The 18275-nt window shown below is 23.1% G+C and overlaps 1 protein-coding gene across 7 annotated transcripts in view; it reads right to left on the bottom strand.

Annotated features, from left to right (window-relative positions):
- sky (GTPase-activating protein skywalker) overlaps positions 1-18275 on the bottom strand; it is a 227131-nt gene that overhangs the window by 34747 nt on the left and 174109 nt on the right. For all 7 annotated transcript variants that reach the window (XM_075297197.1, XM_075297193.1, XM_075297196.1 and 4 more), the window contains 2 exons: positions 12243-12445; positions 11963-12167 (listed from right to left, as the gene is read on the bottom strand). In XM_075297197.1, coding sequence (XP_075153312.1) covers positions 11963-12167; positions 12243-12445 — 408 coding nt within the window. The remainder of the gene's footprint in view (positions 1-11962; positions 12168-12242; positions 12446-18275) is intronic.

Below are 18275 nucleotides of genomic sequence, written 5' to 3'. Positions count from 1 at the left end.
AATATTTTGACAAAATTTTCTATAGAAACAAAACTTTGACAAATGTTTCTATAGAGATAAAATTTTGTAAACATTTTCTATAGAAATAAAAGTTTGCAAAAATGTTCTATTAAAATAAAATTTTGCAAAAATGTTCTATAGAAATAAAATTTTGACAAAATTTTCCATGGAAATAAAATTTTAACAAAAAACAAAATTTTGCAAAAATTTTGTATGAAATTAAAATTTTCCCAAAATTCTTATAGGAATAAAATTTAAAAAAAAATTCTATTGAAATAAAATTTTGACAAAAAATTTCTATAGAAACAAAATTTTGCGGAAATTTTCTATACAAATTAAATTTTGCAAAAATTTTCTACAGAAATAAAATTTTCACAAAATTTTCTATAGAAATAAAATTTTACACAAATTTTCTATAGAAATAAAATTTAACAAAAATTTTCAATAGAAATAAAATTTTACAAAAATTTTCAATAGAAGTAAAATTTTCGCAGAATTTTCTATAGAAATAAAATTTTGCACAGATTTTCTACAGAAATAAAATTTTCACAAAATTGTCTATAGAAATAAAATTTTGACAAAATTTTCTATCGAAATAAAATTTTAACAAAATTTTCTATAGCCACCGTGGTGCAATAGTTAGCATACCCGTCTTGTTACACAAGGTCGTGGGAGCGATTCCTGCTTCGAACGAATACCAAAAACAGTTTTTCAGCGGTGGATTATCCCACATCGGTAATGCTGGTGACATTTCTGATGGTTTCAAAGCTTCTTTAAGTGGTTTCACTGCAATGTGGAACGCCGTTCGGACTCGGCTATAAAAAGGAAGTCCCTTGTTATTGAGCTTAACATGGAATCGGGCAGCACTCAGTGATAAGAGAGAAGTTCACCAATGTGATATCACAATGGACTGAATAGTCAAAGTGAGACTGATACACCGGTCTGCCACCTAGCTTAACCTCCTATAAAAATAAAATTTTGACAAATTTTTCTACTGAAATAAAATTTTGGCAAAATTTTTTGTAGCAATAAAATTTTGATAACATTTTCTATGAAAATAAAATTTTGATAAAATTTTATATAGAAATAAATTTTTGACAAAATTTTCTATAGAAAAAAAAATTGATAACATTTTGTATAGAAATAAAATTTTGGCAAAATTTTCTATAGAAATAAAATTTTGACAAAATTTCCTACAGAAAAAAAATTTTGACAAAATTTTCTATGGAAATACAATTTTAACAAAATTTTCTATAGAAATAAAATTTTGACAAAATTTTCTATAGAAATAAAATTTTCACAAAATTTTCTAAAGAAATAAAATTTTGACAAAATTTTCTATAGAAATAAAATTCTGACAAAATTTTCTATAGAGATAAAATGTTGACAAAATTTTCTAAAGAAATAAAATTTTGACAAAATGTTCTACAAAATTTACCTCATATGTAATATTACGGTTCTAAGGCGTTGAATTAATTGTATTCTTGGTGACCATGTATTCATGGTATATTCATTATTGGAGACCGTATATATTGAAAATTTTCAGTTAGATTCTCATATTTAAATTTGTTATAATGTAATTTTTAAAATTAATTTTGTTTGTTCCTATTTATTATCATATTTATTATTACATTACTGATATAAATATACTAGCCTATATTAAATAATGTTAATGCGTAATATCATTATTGCAACTCGAATATAGAAAAACATTATAAAAATAGTATACAATAGCTCATATGTATATTATTAAAAAATTAGAACATTATACATAATTCCATATTATTAAACAAAAATTGATATATTCTATCTAAATTTATGTATATTTTGTTGTTGTTTACTTTAGATATTTTTTTCTTTTATTTTCACCTTTATTCTAATTACCCACTGACTGATTTAAATTTCAAATGCCATTGTGAACGTGTGAGAAAACAACAATAATATTAGATCAGGAGGCAGCAAACAAACACCATCACCAATAATAATTTATTTTTTCATCAAAAAACTTTTTTTTTTTATTCACAACCAAAAAATGTTAAATAAATATAAACAAAGTCAAACATTCAGTAAGAGTAACAGCCATAGCGGCTACCGCCTCAGCTGCTCACAAAAGTTTATATGTATATAAACAAATAGAATCTAAATATAATTTGTGAAAATAAACAATATACGAAAAACATTTTTGTTTTTTGTTTTTAGGTATTCTATCATTATTTTATGTTGCTGTGTTTTTTTTTTCGTTCTTTTCATCATCTCATTTGTAGATGGTGTTCGAGAAATTAACAAATATATATATATATATATATATGAGAATATTGCTCAATCTCAACAACATTATGACTGCTTTATATGCTGACAATGATAACGTATAGGCAAATACATTTTATTAAAAAAAAATAAAAGAAAAAAGTATATAAAGAAATGAAAAACAAAATATATATAAATTTGATTTAATTTCTTCTTCTATACATATAAATAATGAAAAATAATTAGAAATTTCGCAAAACAAAAAATATTTGAAAAACAAATCAATAATTCAACAACAGTGATCACGTGTTAAAATACAAAATTTTTCTTTGGGGAAAGATATGGGATTTGAATGAAATTTTTTTAAGACAATGAACTCTACGGCACCAATATTGAAACTTCATGTTAACAAAACTACAAGCGAAGTAGAAAATTTCGTCGGAATTTTATATTTATAGAAAATTTTATAAAAATTTTATTTCCATAGAAAATTTCGTCGAAATTTTATTTTTTATAGAAAATTTCGTTAAAATTTTATTTTTTATAGAAAATTTAGTTGAAATTTTATTTCTATAGAAAATTTCGTCGAAATTTTATATTTATAGAAAATTTCGTCGAAATTTTATGTTGATAGAAAATTTCGTTGAAATTGTATTTCTATGGAAAATTTCATCAAAATTTTATACGAAAAGAGACATGTTTGTTTCGAATTTATTTCGGCATAAGCCGGCTATCAATGTAAAACCTTTTTTCGGAGGGTTCAAGTGTGGTTTTTGTTGGGTTTAATAAACTGCCTGAATTTATTCTGATAATTGGTTGATAGTTTTGCTGCAAGTAGAGGATGCTGATGAGGAATGTGGTAATTCCGAAACGTGCGTCCATCCAACCATCTTGCAGTCTATAGGGCTTTGCCCAAATAAATTTGACAAACATTCTTTTCCTCTGTTGGTTAAGCTACACTTGTAGCTTAGTCAATGTATGGTTTTAAGCTGCAATAAGAAACGACAACAAAGCTTAAGGAACAAAACCAACAATAACAAAACAAAACAAATGGAAAAATTTTATTTCTATAGAAAATTTCGTCGAAATTTAATTTCTATAGAAAATTTTGTCAAAATTTTATTTCTATAGAAAATTTCATTTCTATAGAAATTTTTTCGAAATTTTATTTTTTTATAGAAAATTTTGTTGAAATTTTATTTCTATAGAAAATTTCGTCGAAATTTTATATTTATAGAAAATTTGGTCGAAATTTTATATTTATAGAAAATTTCGTTGAAATTGTATTTCTATGGAAAATTTTATCAAAATTTTATCAAAATTTTAACTCTTTACAAAATTTTATTTCTATAGAAAATTTCGTCGAAATTTTATTTTTTATAGAAAATTTCGTCGATATTTTATTTCTATAGAAAATTTCGTCGAAATTTTATATTTATAGAAAATTTTGCAAAAATTTTATTTCTATAGAAAATTTCGTCGAAATTTTATATTTATAGAAAATTTTGCAAAAATTTTATTTCTATAGAAAAATTTAGAAATTTTATAAATTTTGTCAAAATTTTATTTCTATAGAAAATTTCGTCGAAATTTTATTTCTATCGGAAATTCCGTCGAAATTTTATTTCTATCGAAAATTTCGTCGAAATTTTATATTTATAGAAAATTTTGCAAAAATTTCATTTCTATAGAAAAATTTAGAAATTTTAGAAAATTTTGTCAAAATTTTATTTCTATAGAAAATTTTGTCGAAATTTAATTTCTATAGGAAATTTCGTCGAAATTTTATTTGTATAGAAAATTTTATTTCTATAGAAAAATTCGTCGAAATTTTATTTCTTTAGAAAATTTTGTCGAAATTTTATTTCTATAGAAAATTTTGTCAAAATTTTATTTCTATAGAAAATTTTGTCGAAATTGTATTTCTATAGAAAATTTTGTCGAAAATTTATTTCTATAGAAGATTTCATCAATATTTTATATCTAAGAAAATGTCTTCTGAATTTTATTTCTATAGAAAATGTCGTCGAAATTTTATTTCTATCGAAAATTTCATCGAAATTTTACTTCTATAGAAAATTTCGTCGAAATTTTACTTCTATAGAAAATTTCGTCGAAATTTCATTTTGCCGAAATTGTATTTCTATAGAAAATTTTATTTCTATAGAAAATTTCTTCGAAAATTTTATTTCTTTAGAAAATCTCGTCAAAATTTAATATCCGTAGAAAAAAATCGTTGAAATTTTATTTCTATACACAATTTCGGTGCAATTTTGTTTTTATAGAAAATTGGGTTAAAATTTTATTTCTATAGAAAATTTCGTCGGAATTTTATTTTTATAGAAAATCTTGTCAAAATTTGATATCTATAGAAATTTTGTAAAATTTTTATTTTACCGCGTACGTTTATGCTATGGCTGTAATATCCCATTTTCTAAACATGTAGTTCTATAGAAAATTTCTTCTAAATTTCGTGGATTTTTTTATGTATAGAAAATATTGTCGAAATTTTATTTCTATAGAAAATTTTGTAAAATTTTATTTCTATAGAAAATTTTGTCAAAATTTTATTTCTATAGAAAATTTTGTCAAAATTTTATTTCTATAGAAAATTTTGTCGAAATTTTATTTCTATAAAAAATTTGTCGAAAATGTATTTCTATAGAAGATTTCATCAATATTTTATATCTAAGAAAATGTCTTCTGAATTTTATTTCTATAGAAAATGTCGTCGAAATTTTATTTCTATTGAAAATTTCTTCGAAATTTTACTTCTATAGAAAATTTCGTCGAAATTTAATTTCTATAGAAAATTTCTTCGAAAATTTTACTTCTATAGAAAATTTCGTCAAAATTTTATTTCTATAGAAAATTTAATCAAAATTTAATTTCTATAGAAAAAAATCGTCGAAAGTTTATTTCTATACACAATTTCGTCGCAATTTTATTTCTATAGAAAATTTCGTTGGAATTTTATTTCTATAGAATTTTTTTTCTAACATGTAGTTCTAAAGAAAATTTCTTCTAAATATCGTCGATTTTTTTTTGTTTTGTGTATAGAAAATATTGTCGAAATTTTATTTCTATAGAAAATTTCTTCAAACATTTTATTTCTATAGAAAATTTAGTCAAAATAATGTTTCTATTGAAAATTTAATTAAAATTTAGTTTCTATAGAAAAAAAATTCGTCGAAATTTTATTTCTCTACACAATTTCGTCGTTTATGCTATGGCTGTAATGTCCCTTTTTCTAAAAGAACGACTCTTCATAAAGAAATTGTTTAATGTTTAAAAATCCGATTTCATTTCTAGTGGGGACATATTAGTTTGGTTGTATACGTAATGGAGTTAATAATATAACTTATACGACCCGTGGGCCATTATATTAAAATTAATCATACAACACCCGGCCTGCTTTTAAGAAAACTATCTTAAATCAATTAGCAATTTGGTATATAGATTATATAGAATATAGATTTTGGTATTCAAGTTCGACCGAAAGGAATATTTTTGACTAAAGCCGGAGTCGAAGAATATGTTCGGCAAAATAGGAATAATTCTGCCCAAACCAAATTTTTATGTATAATTAGTCAACATTTGTATATATAAAATTTCCATAGAAAATTTAGGAAAAATTAAATAGATGGCGCGTTTACTTGCTTCTCGCTTTGTATAAGTTCAATTTGGATTCGCTAGATGGCGTTAGAAAGTACTAAAAGTCTTTTTCTGATAGTTTTATGATTGGCCGCCTTGCATACTATGGCTAATAATTCTGCTGGTGAAAAATACGCTTTTTGCCTGGGTTTTTTATGGTAAAGGCGTAATGTACTTAAGGAACATATTTTTATTAAATCCTATCATTCTAACTATGGTAATTAAAAGAGTTCAAATTCATAGAAAATAATGGTTTTCAAATGCAAAACCTGATATTTGTCTAAAAAAAATCATAATTTCATAAGAAAATTGTTCATACGCTCCACATTACCATATATAATTATAATTACTCATATAACCCATTGTACTCGATTAAAAATACTTATACGATCCCCTGGAAAATTTTAGTACAGATCATAAGAATTATTAGCTCATTCATATAATAACAAATTTGAGATTTTTATAACGAAAAAATATACATTATAAATATACTTTAAATTAAAATCGTTGGTATTAATTATCAGCACATGCTACAGGTTCCCAGATTTCAAACATATATATGTACACATGTTTAAAAACACGATACAAAATGTCGCCAGATTTAGCATTTCTTTTGAGAAAAATAAAGTCACATGATTTAATTTTCACAAATTTGCAAACATAAATACGAAAATATAATATGGGGGCCAACAATTTTATGTCACAATAAATTTGGTGGAATTTTTGCAAAATTTCCCAACATTTTATAATATATTTTCGGCGAAAACAAAAATCAATCATATTCATTGGGAATTCAAAGTACTAAAACAATGTTTTTTCTTTTTTTTTTCTATATAAAAAATCAATTTGTTAATATTTAACTTAAATATAATTGCCTTGTGATCCATATTGTTTTTATTTCACAATTTGTTAAAAGTAAGCAAATCTAAGTGACATACCCCCAATGGGGGACACACCTACGTCATACGAGCCAATTAAAATCACACCGCCGAATGTGTTAACTACAAGTGACAAAACATTATTTTAGCCACCAAACAATAAATACAAAATTATAAATCATTCCTTTTTAGAAATGTTAATTAAGCAATCACTATACAAATCATGCATTGATGATAGAGAATAAAACAGAGGTACGTCATTAAGACTAGAATACTAATTTCTCTCATTGTTTGCATTAATTACATGGTATTTATCTTATTTATAAACAAACTGATGGGATCTGCAAATACAATTTAGTATGTAAATTATTAATGAGCCAACACATGTGACCATTGCCTTGATAGTAGTAAGGAGGTAGGATTCATTAGAGCAAATATTGAGAGAAATAAAATTCCCACAAAGAAATTTATTAGAAATAAAAATTGTGAAAAAAAAAATATCTCATAAATTTTGTATATAATGTTTAACATAATAAACTCATAATATATGGTAAAGATTAAATTAGTCAAAAAAAGTAAACAAATTCTTTCTATTTTTAAATTACGCGAACTTTCAAATAACACCTTTTGCCACATTTTGTCACATTCAACTTGTATCGTTTGGGCAAACAAAATAAACCTAAGAGTAGGACAGATTTATTTAGCACGTTTTTCATATATGTCACCTTTATAAGCTTCAGGTTTAATCTAAAGATAACAAATAATAAGATCATGTCTAAATGTCTAGGGGTAAGTAATTTTTTTTATTGCAAAACAAGTAAAATTATAAGATAAACATCCGCATTGTAAATGCAAAAGATACAATGATGATTGACGTAGATCATCCAGTGAATTAAAAGCTCAAACATTTATAGAGAAAATATTGATCAGATGATCATTTGATCTTATATCACAGAGCAGCTGTAGAATGTGAGTAGAGATGGATATATAAAGGGTAAGGACCTGAATGTATAAATCGAAACAAATTTTAAAAATGATTAACGAAACAAAGTCTACAAAACCTAGAATCCATATCATAATCAAAATGGATTGGAATAAATCATAAAAAAAACACAAGAATAATAAGGCAAGAGATCTTTTAAATTATTCACTGACGAAATCATATTTTTCAGAAAATATAATCGATGTTTTAATTTTTTTATTTCTATAGAAAATAAAAATTTTATTTCTACAATTTTGAAAAAAAAATATTTCTATTGAAAATTATTGTAAAATTATATTTCTTTAGAACAATTTCTCAAAATCTTATTTCTATATTGTTGTAAAAATTTTATTTCTATAAAAAATTTTCTCAACATTTGGTTTCTATAGAAACATTTATGAAAATTGTATTTCTATACATCTTCTCTCAACATTTTATTTCTATAGAAATTTGTTTTAAAAGTTTATTTCTATCGAAAATTTATGAAAAATTTTATTTCTATAGAAAATGTTTGAAAAAAAATTTATAAAAAATGTCAAAATTTTATTTCAATAGAACATTTTTGAAAAATTGTATTTCTGTAAAAATTTTTCCAAAAATTTTATTTCAATAGAAAATTTTTGAAAAATTGCATTTCTGTAAAAATTTTTCCAAAAATTTTACTTCTATAGAAAATTAAAAAAAAAAAAATATTTCTATAGAAAGTTTTTGAAAAATTTTATTTCTAAAAAAAATGTCATTGCTATAGATTTTATAAGTTTTTAATTATACCCTTCACCACTACTGTGGTACAGGGTATAATAAGTTTGTGCATTTGTATGTAACGCCAAGAAGGAAAAGTCTGAGACCAATCGTTTAGTATACCGATCGCCTTAGAATTAAATTCTGAGTCGATTTAGCGATGTCCGTCTGTCTGTCTGTATGTTGATGTATTTTTGTGTGCACAGTACAGCTCGCAGTTTTAGTCCGATTGTCCTAAAATTTGGTATGGGGTCCTGTTTCGGCTCAAAGACGATTCCTATTGATTTTGGAAAAAATCGGTTCGGATTTAGATATAGCTGCCATATATATTTTTCACCGATCTGGTCATAATTGGCGTGTATATCAACCGATCTTCCTCAAATTCCGTACATCCCAATATTTTATGAGTCTCGAAAAACTTGCAAAATATCATCCAAATCGGTTCAGATTTAGATATAGCTCCCATATATAGCTTTCGCCCGATTTACACTCCTTTGTCCACAGAGGCCAATTTTTTTCTCCGATTTAGTTGAAATTTTGCACAGGGAGTAGAATTAGCATTATAGCTATGCGTGTCAAATTTGGTTGAAATCGGTTCAGATTTAGATATAGCTCCCATATATAGCTTTCGCCCGATTTACACTCATATGACCACAGAGGCCAATCTTTTACTCCGATTTAATTGAAATTTTGCACAGGGAGTAGAATGAGCATTGTAGCTAAGCGTGCCAAATTTGGTTGAAATCGGTTCAGATTTAGATATAGCTCCCATATATAGCTTTCGCCCGATTTACACTCATATGACCACAGAAGCTAATTTTTTGCTCCGATTTAGTTGAAAATTTGCACAAGGGAGTAGAATTAGCATTGTTGCTATGCGTGCCAAATTTGGTTGAAATCGGTTCAGATTTAGATATAGCTCCCATATATATGTTTTTCTGATTTCGACAAAAATGGTCAAAATACCAACATTTTCCTTGTAAAATCGCCACTGCTTAGTCGAATAGTTGAAAAAATGACCCTAATTTTCTTAAAATTCTAATACATATATATCAAGCGATAAATCATAAATAAACTTTTGCGAAATTTCCTTAAAATTGCTTCAGATTTATATGTTTCCCATATTTTTTTACTAACATTGTGTTCCACCCTAGTGCATTAGCCGACTTAAATTTTAAGTCTGTAGATTTTGTAGAAGTCTATCAAATTCTGTCCAGATCGAGTGATATTTAAATGTATGTATTTGGGACAAACCTTTATATATAGCCCCCAACACATTTGACAGATGTGATATGGTATCGAAAATTTAGATCTACTAAGTGGTGCAGGGTATAATATAGTCGGCCCCGCCCGACTTTAGACTTTCCTTACTTGTTTTTCTTATATAGAAAATTTTTAAAAAATTATTTCTATAGAAAGTTTTTGAAAAAGTTTATTTCTATAAAAAATTTCATTGCTATAGATTTTATAAGTTTTTAAATTTTCTTATATAGAAAATTTTGTCACAATATTATTTCTATAGAAAATTTTTGAACATTTTTGAAAAATTTTATTTCTATCGAAAATTTTTTGAAAAATTTCATTTCTATAGATTTTTCTTTCAAAAATTTATTTCTATAGAAAATTTTTGAAAAATCTTTAAAAATGTTATTTCGATAGAAAATTTTTTAAAATTTTTATTTCTATAGAAAATTTTTAAAAAACGTAATAAAAAAATGTCTATAGAAATTTTTTGAAAAATTTTATTTCTATAGAAAATTTTTGAAAAATTTTATTGTTGCAGATTTTATAATTTTTCTTATATAGAAAATTTTCTCAAAATTTTATGTCTACATTTGTCAAAATTTAATTTTAATTGGAAATCCTTGCAACTATTATTTCTATAGAAAATTGATGCAAAATTTTAGTTCTCTAAAAAAATTTTGCCAACAATTTATTGCTGTAGAAAATTTTGTGAAAATTGTGAAAACCTTATTTTGTTTCTATAGAAACATTTTTAAAAATTTTACTTTTATAGATTTTTTCATTCAAAATTTTATTGCTATAGAAAATGTATGAAAAATTGTATTTATATAGAAAATTTTTAAAAATTTTATTTTCTATAGAACATATTTGAAAACATTTTTTTCTATAGAATATATTTGAATTTCATTTCTATAGAAATTTTTGAAAATTCGTATTTCTATAGAAAATATTTGAAAATTTTTATTTCTATAGAAAATATTTGAAAAAAAAAATTATATCTTTAAAAACTTTTATTAAAAAAATTATTTCTACAAAAAATGTTGTCAAAATTTTATTTCTATAGAAAATTTTGTTAAAATTTTATTTCTATAGAATATTTTGTCAAAATTTTATTTCTATAGAAAATTTTGTCAAAATTTTATTTCTATAGAACATTTTGTCAAAATTTTATTTCTATAGAACATTTTGTCAAAATTTTATTTCTATAGAAAATTTTGTCAAAATTTTATTTCTATAGAAAATTTTGTCAACATTTTATTTCTATAGAAAATTTTGTCAAAATTTTATTTCTATAGAAAATTTTGTCACAATTTTATTTCTACAGAAATTTTTGTCAAAATTTTAGTTCTATAGAAAATTTTGTCAAAATTTTTTATTTCGTTAGAAAATTTTATTTCTATAGAACATTTTATCAAAATTGTATTTCTATAGAAAATTTTGTCAAAATTTTATTTCTATAGAACATTTTGTCAAAATTTTATTTCTATAGAAAATTTTGTCAAAATTTTATCTCTATAGAAAATTTTGTCAAAATTGTGAAAATTTTATTTCTATTGAAAATTTTGTCAAAACCTTATTTCTGTAGAAAATTTAGTCAAAATGTTATTGCTCTAGAAAAATTTTATTGCAATAGAAAATTTGGTAAAAAAAATAATTTCTATATTTAAAACTTGTATTTTGTAGCAAAATTTTATTTATATAGAAAATTTGTTCAAATATGTATTTATATAGAAATTTTTCTCACAACTTTATTTTTAAAGATATTTGTTAAAATGCAATTTTGTCGTATATATCTACGATATGGCTATAAATTTCATTTCTCGAATTTTCAAAAATAAAGTTTTATACAGTGCAATTAAATTAGTTTCGTTGTATACGTTATGGAATTAAAAATATTACGTATACGACCCGTGAACCATGATATTAAAATTAATCATACAACACCAGGTCTGATATTAGGAAAATGGAATTAACAATATAGCTATAGACAAATTGAAGTTGAACCCATGAAGGAATATTAACGTAGCAAATTATCTATATCGGTATAAGGTTCTTGTTATTCAAGCCGTTTTTTTTTCAATTGAGTCGTCTTCATGAAAACTGGGGTAAAGTTTGTAGTTCTATTTGCTGCTTATTGTATATATTACTGTCCCCGTTTCAAGATCAATTTGAGATCCTCACATAATTGAAAACAGCAAAAAAAATGTATACTCACCAGACATAAAATGCAATAAGATCGCTACAACGGGATACAATACTGGACTGTAAGTAATTTCGGGACAATCATAACCCAAAACATTGACAATACGATCGGCTACCGCTCGACCAGTACGTGTCAGATGATAGGGCAGACAATGAGTTGCATCAACAAATGAAGGTAACATAATGGGTTTCTCAGAAAGTTCCGTTGTACCGAAAACCTAAAACAAAACACAAAAAAACACATCAAGATTTAGAAAATTCGATAGAAAAAAAACTGACGTATCATAATATACCTGATGAACCATTTCCCAATAGAAACCCTCAACCATTTGGGGTTTTCGATTGTGCTGGGCGCATAATGTTGGCCATAATTGTGATCTTATGGGAGAATTTATAGGCCATGAATTTTCTCTAAGAATACTTTTAACATCACGTTTTTTGCCCTGATCCAAGAGCTGTTTTATTTCGGTATAAGAACGCAAAGCTGGTTCTTTGCCTAGAAGAGAAGAAAAATACAAAAAAACAAAACAAAATAAATATTAATTAATATGAAAACCAATATACTAAGGTCAGTTCTGTCCACATCTAAATAGAGTATTATCTAAAGAGACCATTGAAATCTTATTATAAATGTTATGTGAATGTGATATAGAAAATATGAAATTTTCAATGACCACTTGAAAACAATCATATGTTATTCAATCTACGTATTTGTTGTTATTTATACACGAAATCATTTTATTAATTGAATTTTCTAGCCAGTCTTCTTATATTGTTTTTGGTTTTGACTTTGAGTGTACGTGATTATTTTCTGTGTCATATATACACAGAGACAAACTCTTACTTCTATAGAACATTTTTGCACAGTTTTATTTTTAAGGGAAATTTTTATAAAAATTTATTTTTATAAAAATTTTTGGCACAATTGGAAATTTTGTCAAAATTTCATTTATGTAGGAAATTTTGTCAAAATTTCATTTATATAAGAAATTTCAAAATATCATTCTTATAGGAAATTGTGTCAAAATTTCATTTCTAAAGGAAATTTTGTCAAACTTTCTTTTCTATAGGAAATTTTGTCAAAATTTAATTTCTATAGAAAATTTTGTCAAAATTTAATTTCTATAGGAAATTTTCTCAACATTTTATTTCTATAAGAAATTTTCTCAAAAATTTACCTCTATAGGAAATTTTGTCAAAATTTCATTTCTATAGGAAATTTTGTCAAAATTTCATTTCTATAGGAAATTTTCTCAAAATTTCATTTGTATAGGAAATCTTGTCAATTTTTTTTTTCTATAGGAAATTTTGTCAAAATTTAATTTCTATAGGAAATTTTCTCAACATTTTATTTCTATAAGAAATTTTCTCAAAAATTTACTTCTATAGGAAATTTTGTCAAAATTTCAATTGTATAGGAAATTTTGTCAATTTTTTTCTATAGGAAATTTTGTCAAAATTTCATTTCTATAGGAAATTTTGTCAAAATTTTATTTCTATAAGAAATTTTATCAGAAATTTATTTTTAGAGGAAATTTTGTCAGTGTATTTCTATACGAAATTTTGTCAAATATTCATTTCTGTAGGAAATTCTGTCAAAATTTAATTTATATAGGAAATGTTGTCAAAATTGCATTTATATAGGAAATGTTGTCAAAATTTCATTAATATAGGAAATTTTGTCAAAATTTCATTTCTATAGGAAATTTTGTAAAAATTTCATTTCGATAGGAAATTTTGTCCAAATTTCATTTCTATAGGAAATTTTGTCAAAATTCTGTCAAAATTTCATTTTTATATGAAATTTTGTCAAAACTTCATTTTTATAAGAAGTTTTGTCAAAATTTCGTTTGTCAAAATTTAATTTCTATAGAAAATTTATTTTCTGTACAAAATTTTGTTAAAATTTTATTTCTATAAAAAATGTTGTCAAAATTTCATTTCTATAGAAAATTTTGTCAAAATTTCATTTCTATAGGAAATTTTGTCAAAATTTAATTTCTATAGGAAATTTTGTCAAAAATTTTATTTCTATGAAAAATGTTGTCAAAATTTCATTTCTATAGAAAATTTTGTCAAAATTTCATTTCTATAGGAAATTTTCTCAAAATTTTATTTCTATAAGAAATTTTCTCAAAATTTTATTTCTATACGAAATTTTCTCAAAAATTTACTTCTATAGGAAATTTTGTCAAAATTTCATTTCCATAGGAAATTTTTCAAATTATATTTCTATAAGAAATTTTCTCAAAAATTTAATTCTATAAGAAATTTTGCCAAAATTTAATTTATAAAGGAAATTTTGTCAAAATTTAATTTTTATAAGAAAATTTGTCAAAATTTTGTTTCTATAAAAAATTTTGTCAAAATTTTATTTCTATAAAAAATTTTGTCAAAATTTATTTCTATAAAAAATTTTGTCTAAATTTCACTTCTATAAAAAATTTTGTCTAAATTTCATTTCTTTAGAAAATTTTATCAAAATTTTATTTCTATAGAAAATTTAATCAAAATTTAATTTCTATAGAAAATTTTGTCTAAATTTAATTTCTATAGAAAATTTTGTCAAAATTTCATTTTTATAGGAAATTTTGCCAAAATGGCATTTATATAGGAAACTTTGTCAAAATTTCATTTATATAAGATATTTTGTCAAATTTTTATTTCTATAAAAAATTGTGTCAAAATTTATTTCTATAAAATTTTTTTGTCTAAATTTCACTTCTATAAAAAATTTTGTCAAAATTTTATTTCTCTAGAAAATTTTGCCAAAATTTTATTTCTATAGGAAATTTTGTCAAAACTTCATTTCTATAAGAAATTTTGTCAAAATTTAATTGCTATAAGAAATTTTGTCAAAATTTAATTTCTCTAGAAAATTTTGTCAACCTTTTATTTCTACAGGAAACTTTGTCTAAATTTAATTTATATAGGAAACTTTGTCAAAATTTCATTTATATAAGATATTTTGTCAAATTTTTATTTCTATAAAAAATTTTGTCAAAATTTATTTCTATAAAATTTTTTTGTCTAAATTTCACTTCTATAAAAAATTTTGTCAAAATTTTATTTCTCTAGAAAATTTTGCCAAAATTTTATTTCTATAGGATATTTTGTCAAAATTTCATTTCTATAGGATATTTTGTCAAAATTTCATTTGTATAGGAAATTTTGTCAAAATTTCTTTTCTATAGGAAATTTTATCTAAATTTCATTTCTATAGAAAATTTTTTGAAAATGTTTTCTATAGAAAATGTTTGAAAATTGTTTTCTACAGAAATTTTTTGCAAAATTTTATTTCCATAGAAATTTTTGTGCAAATTTTTATTATGGGAAGATCATCCTATTTATATTTTGTAAATTGAAATCAGTCATTCGCACTCATTACCCTGATTTTAAAATACTCATACGCCACCATTGTCCTGTGCTGTCGTAGCATTGTAAAATATAAATTTCAATAAAATTGTTTTCGTTATAAACGGCATAATTTCCTCTTTATTATGAAATAAATCTTTTATTTAACAAAAATTACAAAATTTCTTTAAACTGGAAAATAACACCTCTTATTTTAAAAAGCCATTATAACTAACTTCAAATACCACAAGTTTATAGTTTATAAAATAAAAACAAACATTCGCTCTACTGGCACTATCGTATTGTTTATATATCTTTTATTGAAAAATAATCTTAATCATGAATATTTCAAATTCATTTAAAACTTCATTGGAAAAATTTTGGTGATCTATTTTTCTGTGGACAACTACGATATAGGTTTGCCTATGTTCTGAAAAAAATGAGCATAAAAATATTAAATATTTTGTTTATTTCTTTAAAGGAGCATTTTTTATTTCTTTTTCTTTAATTTCCAAAATTCTATAAATTTTTTTTGCAAACAATATATAAAAAATGATGGGTTGCATTGACTTCCTAAACTATATATTTTTTGTTCAGTGCTGCAAACGTGCACTTCCACATTCTTTCCCAAACCCCCTACCACTGGCCTTCTCCCATCCAACCTAATCATTGCTCTTAGATTGTTTGTCTAGCAATGTCCATTGAAGTGATTTTCTTATCTCTCTCGTTTTCATAGAGGTTATAATTAATTTTAGTGTTCTACATTAAATATTTCCCTTCTCCAGTATCTGTTTTCATTTTTTTTGTGTTTCTGTACAATTGTTGTGATTTTTCGAGATTAGAGTATGCCGTCGATTTCAAGCAATTTCTGTGTAGGTGTTTGTGTGTGTATGTTTGTAGGTTGATATTATTTGTTTTGTTTCGTGTCTAACAGCTGTTAAGATTAAATGTTTACGTACAAAAATTCTGTAATCGTTTGCCAAAGATAATCTATAAATATGATTGCATTTGCCGGCTACAGCCAAAGAAAAATTCTCTTGTTTATCATATGGCAATGAAATTAAAAACAAAAATATATTAAAATTAAAATATGTAACAAAATACAAGAAAATTTAGATATTTATAATTTAGTTAAAGAAATTTACTACCAAATTAAGGAGGTGGTATAAGTAACACAAATTAATAGTACTCATTCAACCCAATGTTCTATTGGAATAACATCACTTATACGCAACCAAGGATATTTATGTTATGTAAAAACATTTTCTATAATTATTTCTATACACAAATTGGTCAAAATTTTATATCTATAGAAAATGTTGCCAGAATTTTATTTCTATAGAAAATGTTTGCAAAATTTTGATTTCTCAACAAAACTTTTGTGAAATTTTATTTCTGTAGAAAAATATCTCAAATTTTTATTTCTATATGTATATTTTTTAAAAATTTTATTGCTATAGAAAATTTTTGCAAAAATTTTGTTTTTATAAAAAATTTTTACAAAATTTTGTTTTTTATAAAAAAAATTTACAAAATTTTATTTGTTGTTGTTTTTATTGCAGCTTAAAACCATACATTGACTAAACTACAAGTGTAGCTTAACCAACAGAGGAAAATAATGTTTGTTCTTTTCCTCTGTTGGTTAAGCTGCACTTGTAGTTTAGTCAATGTATGGTTTTAAGCTGCAATAAAAACAACAACAATGCTTAAAGAACAAAACAAAAAGAAAGGAAAAATTTTATTTCTATAGAAAATTTTGTCAAAATTTTATTTCTATAGAAAATTTTGCCAGAATTTTATTTCTATAGAAAATGTTTGCAAAATTTTATTTCTTTAGTAAATTTTTGTAAAATTTTATTTCTGTAGAAAAATTTTTTCAAAATTTAATTTCTATATATTCTTTCACAAAAATTTGTCAAAATTTTATTTCTATAGAAAACTTTTGCAAAAATTGTTTTTATAAAATATTTAAAAAAAAAAATTTATTTCTATAGACAATTTTTACAATGTTTTATTTCTATTGAAAATTTGGTCAACAATTTAATTATATAGAAAATTGCGTCAAAACTTTATTTCTACAGAAATTTTTTCAAAATTTTATTTCTATAGAAAATTTTGCCAAATTTTTATTTCTACAGAAAATTTTTTCAAAATTTTATTTCTATAGAAAATTTTGTCAAAATTTTATTTCTATAAAAAATTTTGTCAAAGTTTTATTTCTATAAAAAAAATTTGTCAAAATTTTATTTCTATAGAAAATTTTGTCAAATTTTTTTATAGAAAAAATTGTCAAAATGATATTTCTATAAACAATTTTGTCAAAGTTTTATTTCTATAGAAAATTTTGTCACAATTTTATTTCCATAGAAAATGTTTGCAAAATTTTGGTTTCTTTAGAAAAATTTTGTCAAATTTTTTTATAGAAAATTTTGTCAAAATTTTATTTCTATAAAAAATTTTGTCAAAGTTTTATTTCTATAAAAAAAATTTGTCAAAATTTTATTTCTATAGAAAATTTTGTCAAAATTTTTTCTATAGAAAATTTTGTAAAATTTTTTCTATAGAAAATTTTGTCAAATGTTTTTCTATTTTCTATAGAAAATTTTGTCAAAATTTTTGTATTTCTATAGAAAATTTTGTCAAAATTCTATTTCTATAGAAGATTTTGTCAAAATTTTTTCTATAGAAAAACATGTTAAAATGATATTTCTATAGAAAATGTTGTCAAAGTTTTATTTCTATAGAACATTTTGTCAAAATTTTACTTCTATAGAAAATTTTGTCAAAATTTTTTCTATAGAAAAATTTGTCAAAATGATATTTCTATAGAAAATTTTGTCAAAGTTTTATTTCTATAGAAAATTTTGTCAAAATTTTATTTCTATAGAAAATGTTTGCGAAATTTTGATGTCTTTAGAAAATTTTTGTAAACTTTTATTTCTGCAGAAAAATTTCTTCAAATTTCATTTCTT

This window comes from Haematobia irritans, chromosome 2 (genome assembly GCF_050003625.1).
Source record: "Haematobia irritans isolate KBUSLIRL chromosome 2, ASM5000362v1, whole genome shotgun sequence".
In the NCBI taxonomy this organism is placed as follows: Eukaryota; Metazoa; Arthropoda; class Insecta; order Diptera; family Muscidae; genus Haematobia; species Haematobia irritans.
This window is presented reverse-complemented; position numbering and strand designations above follow the sequence as displayed.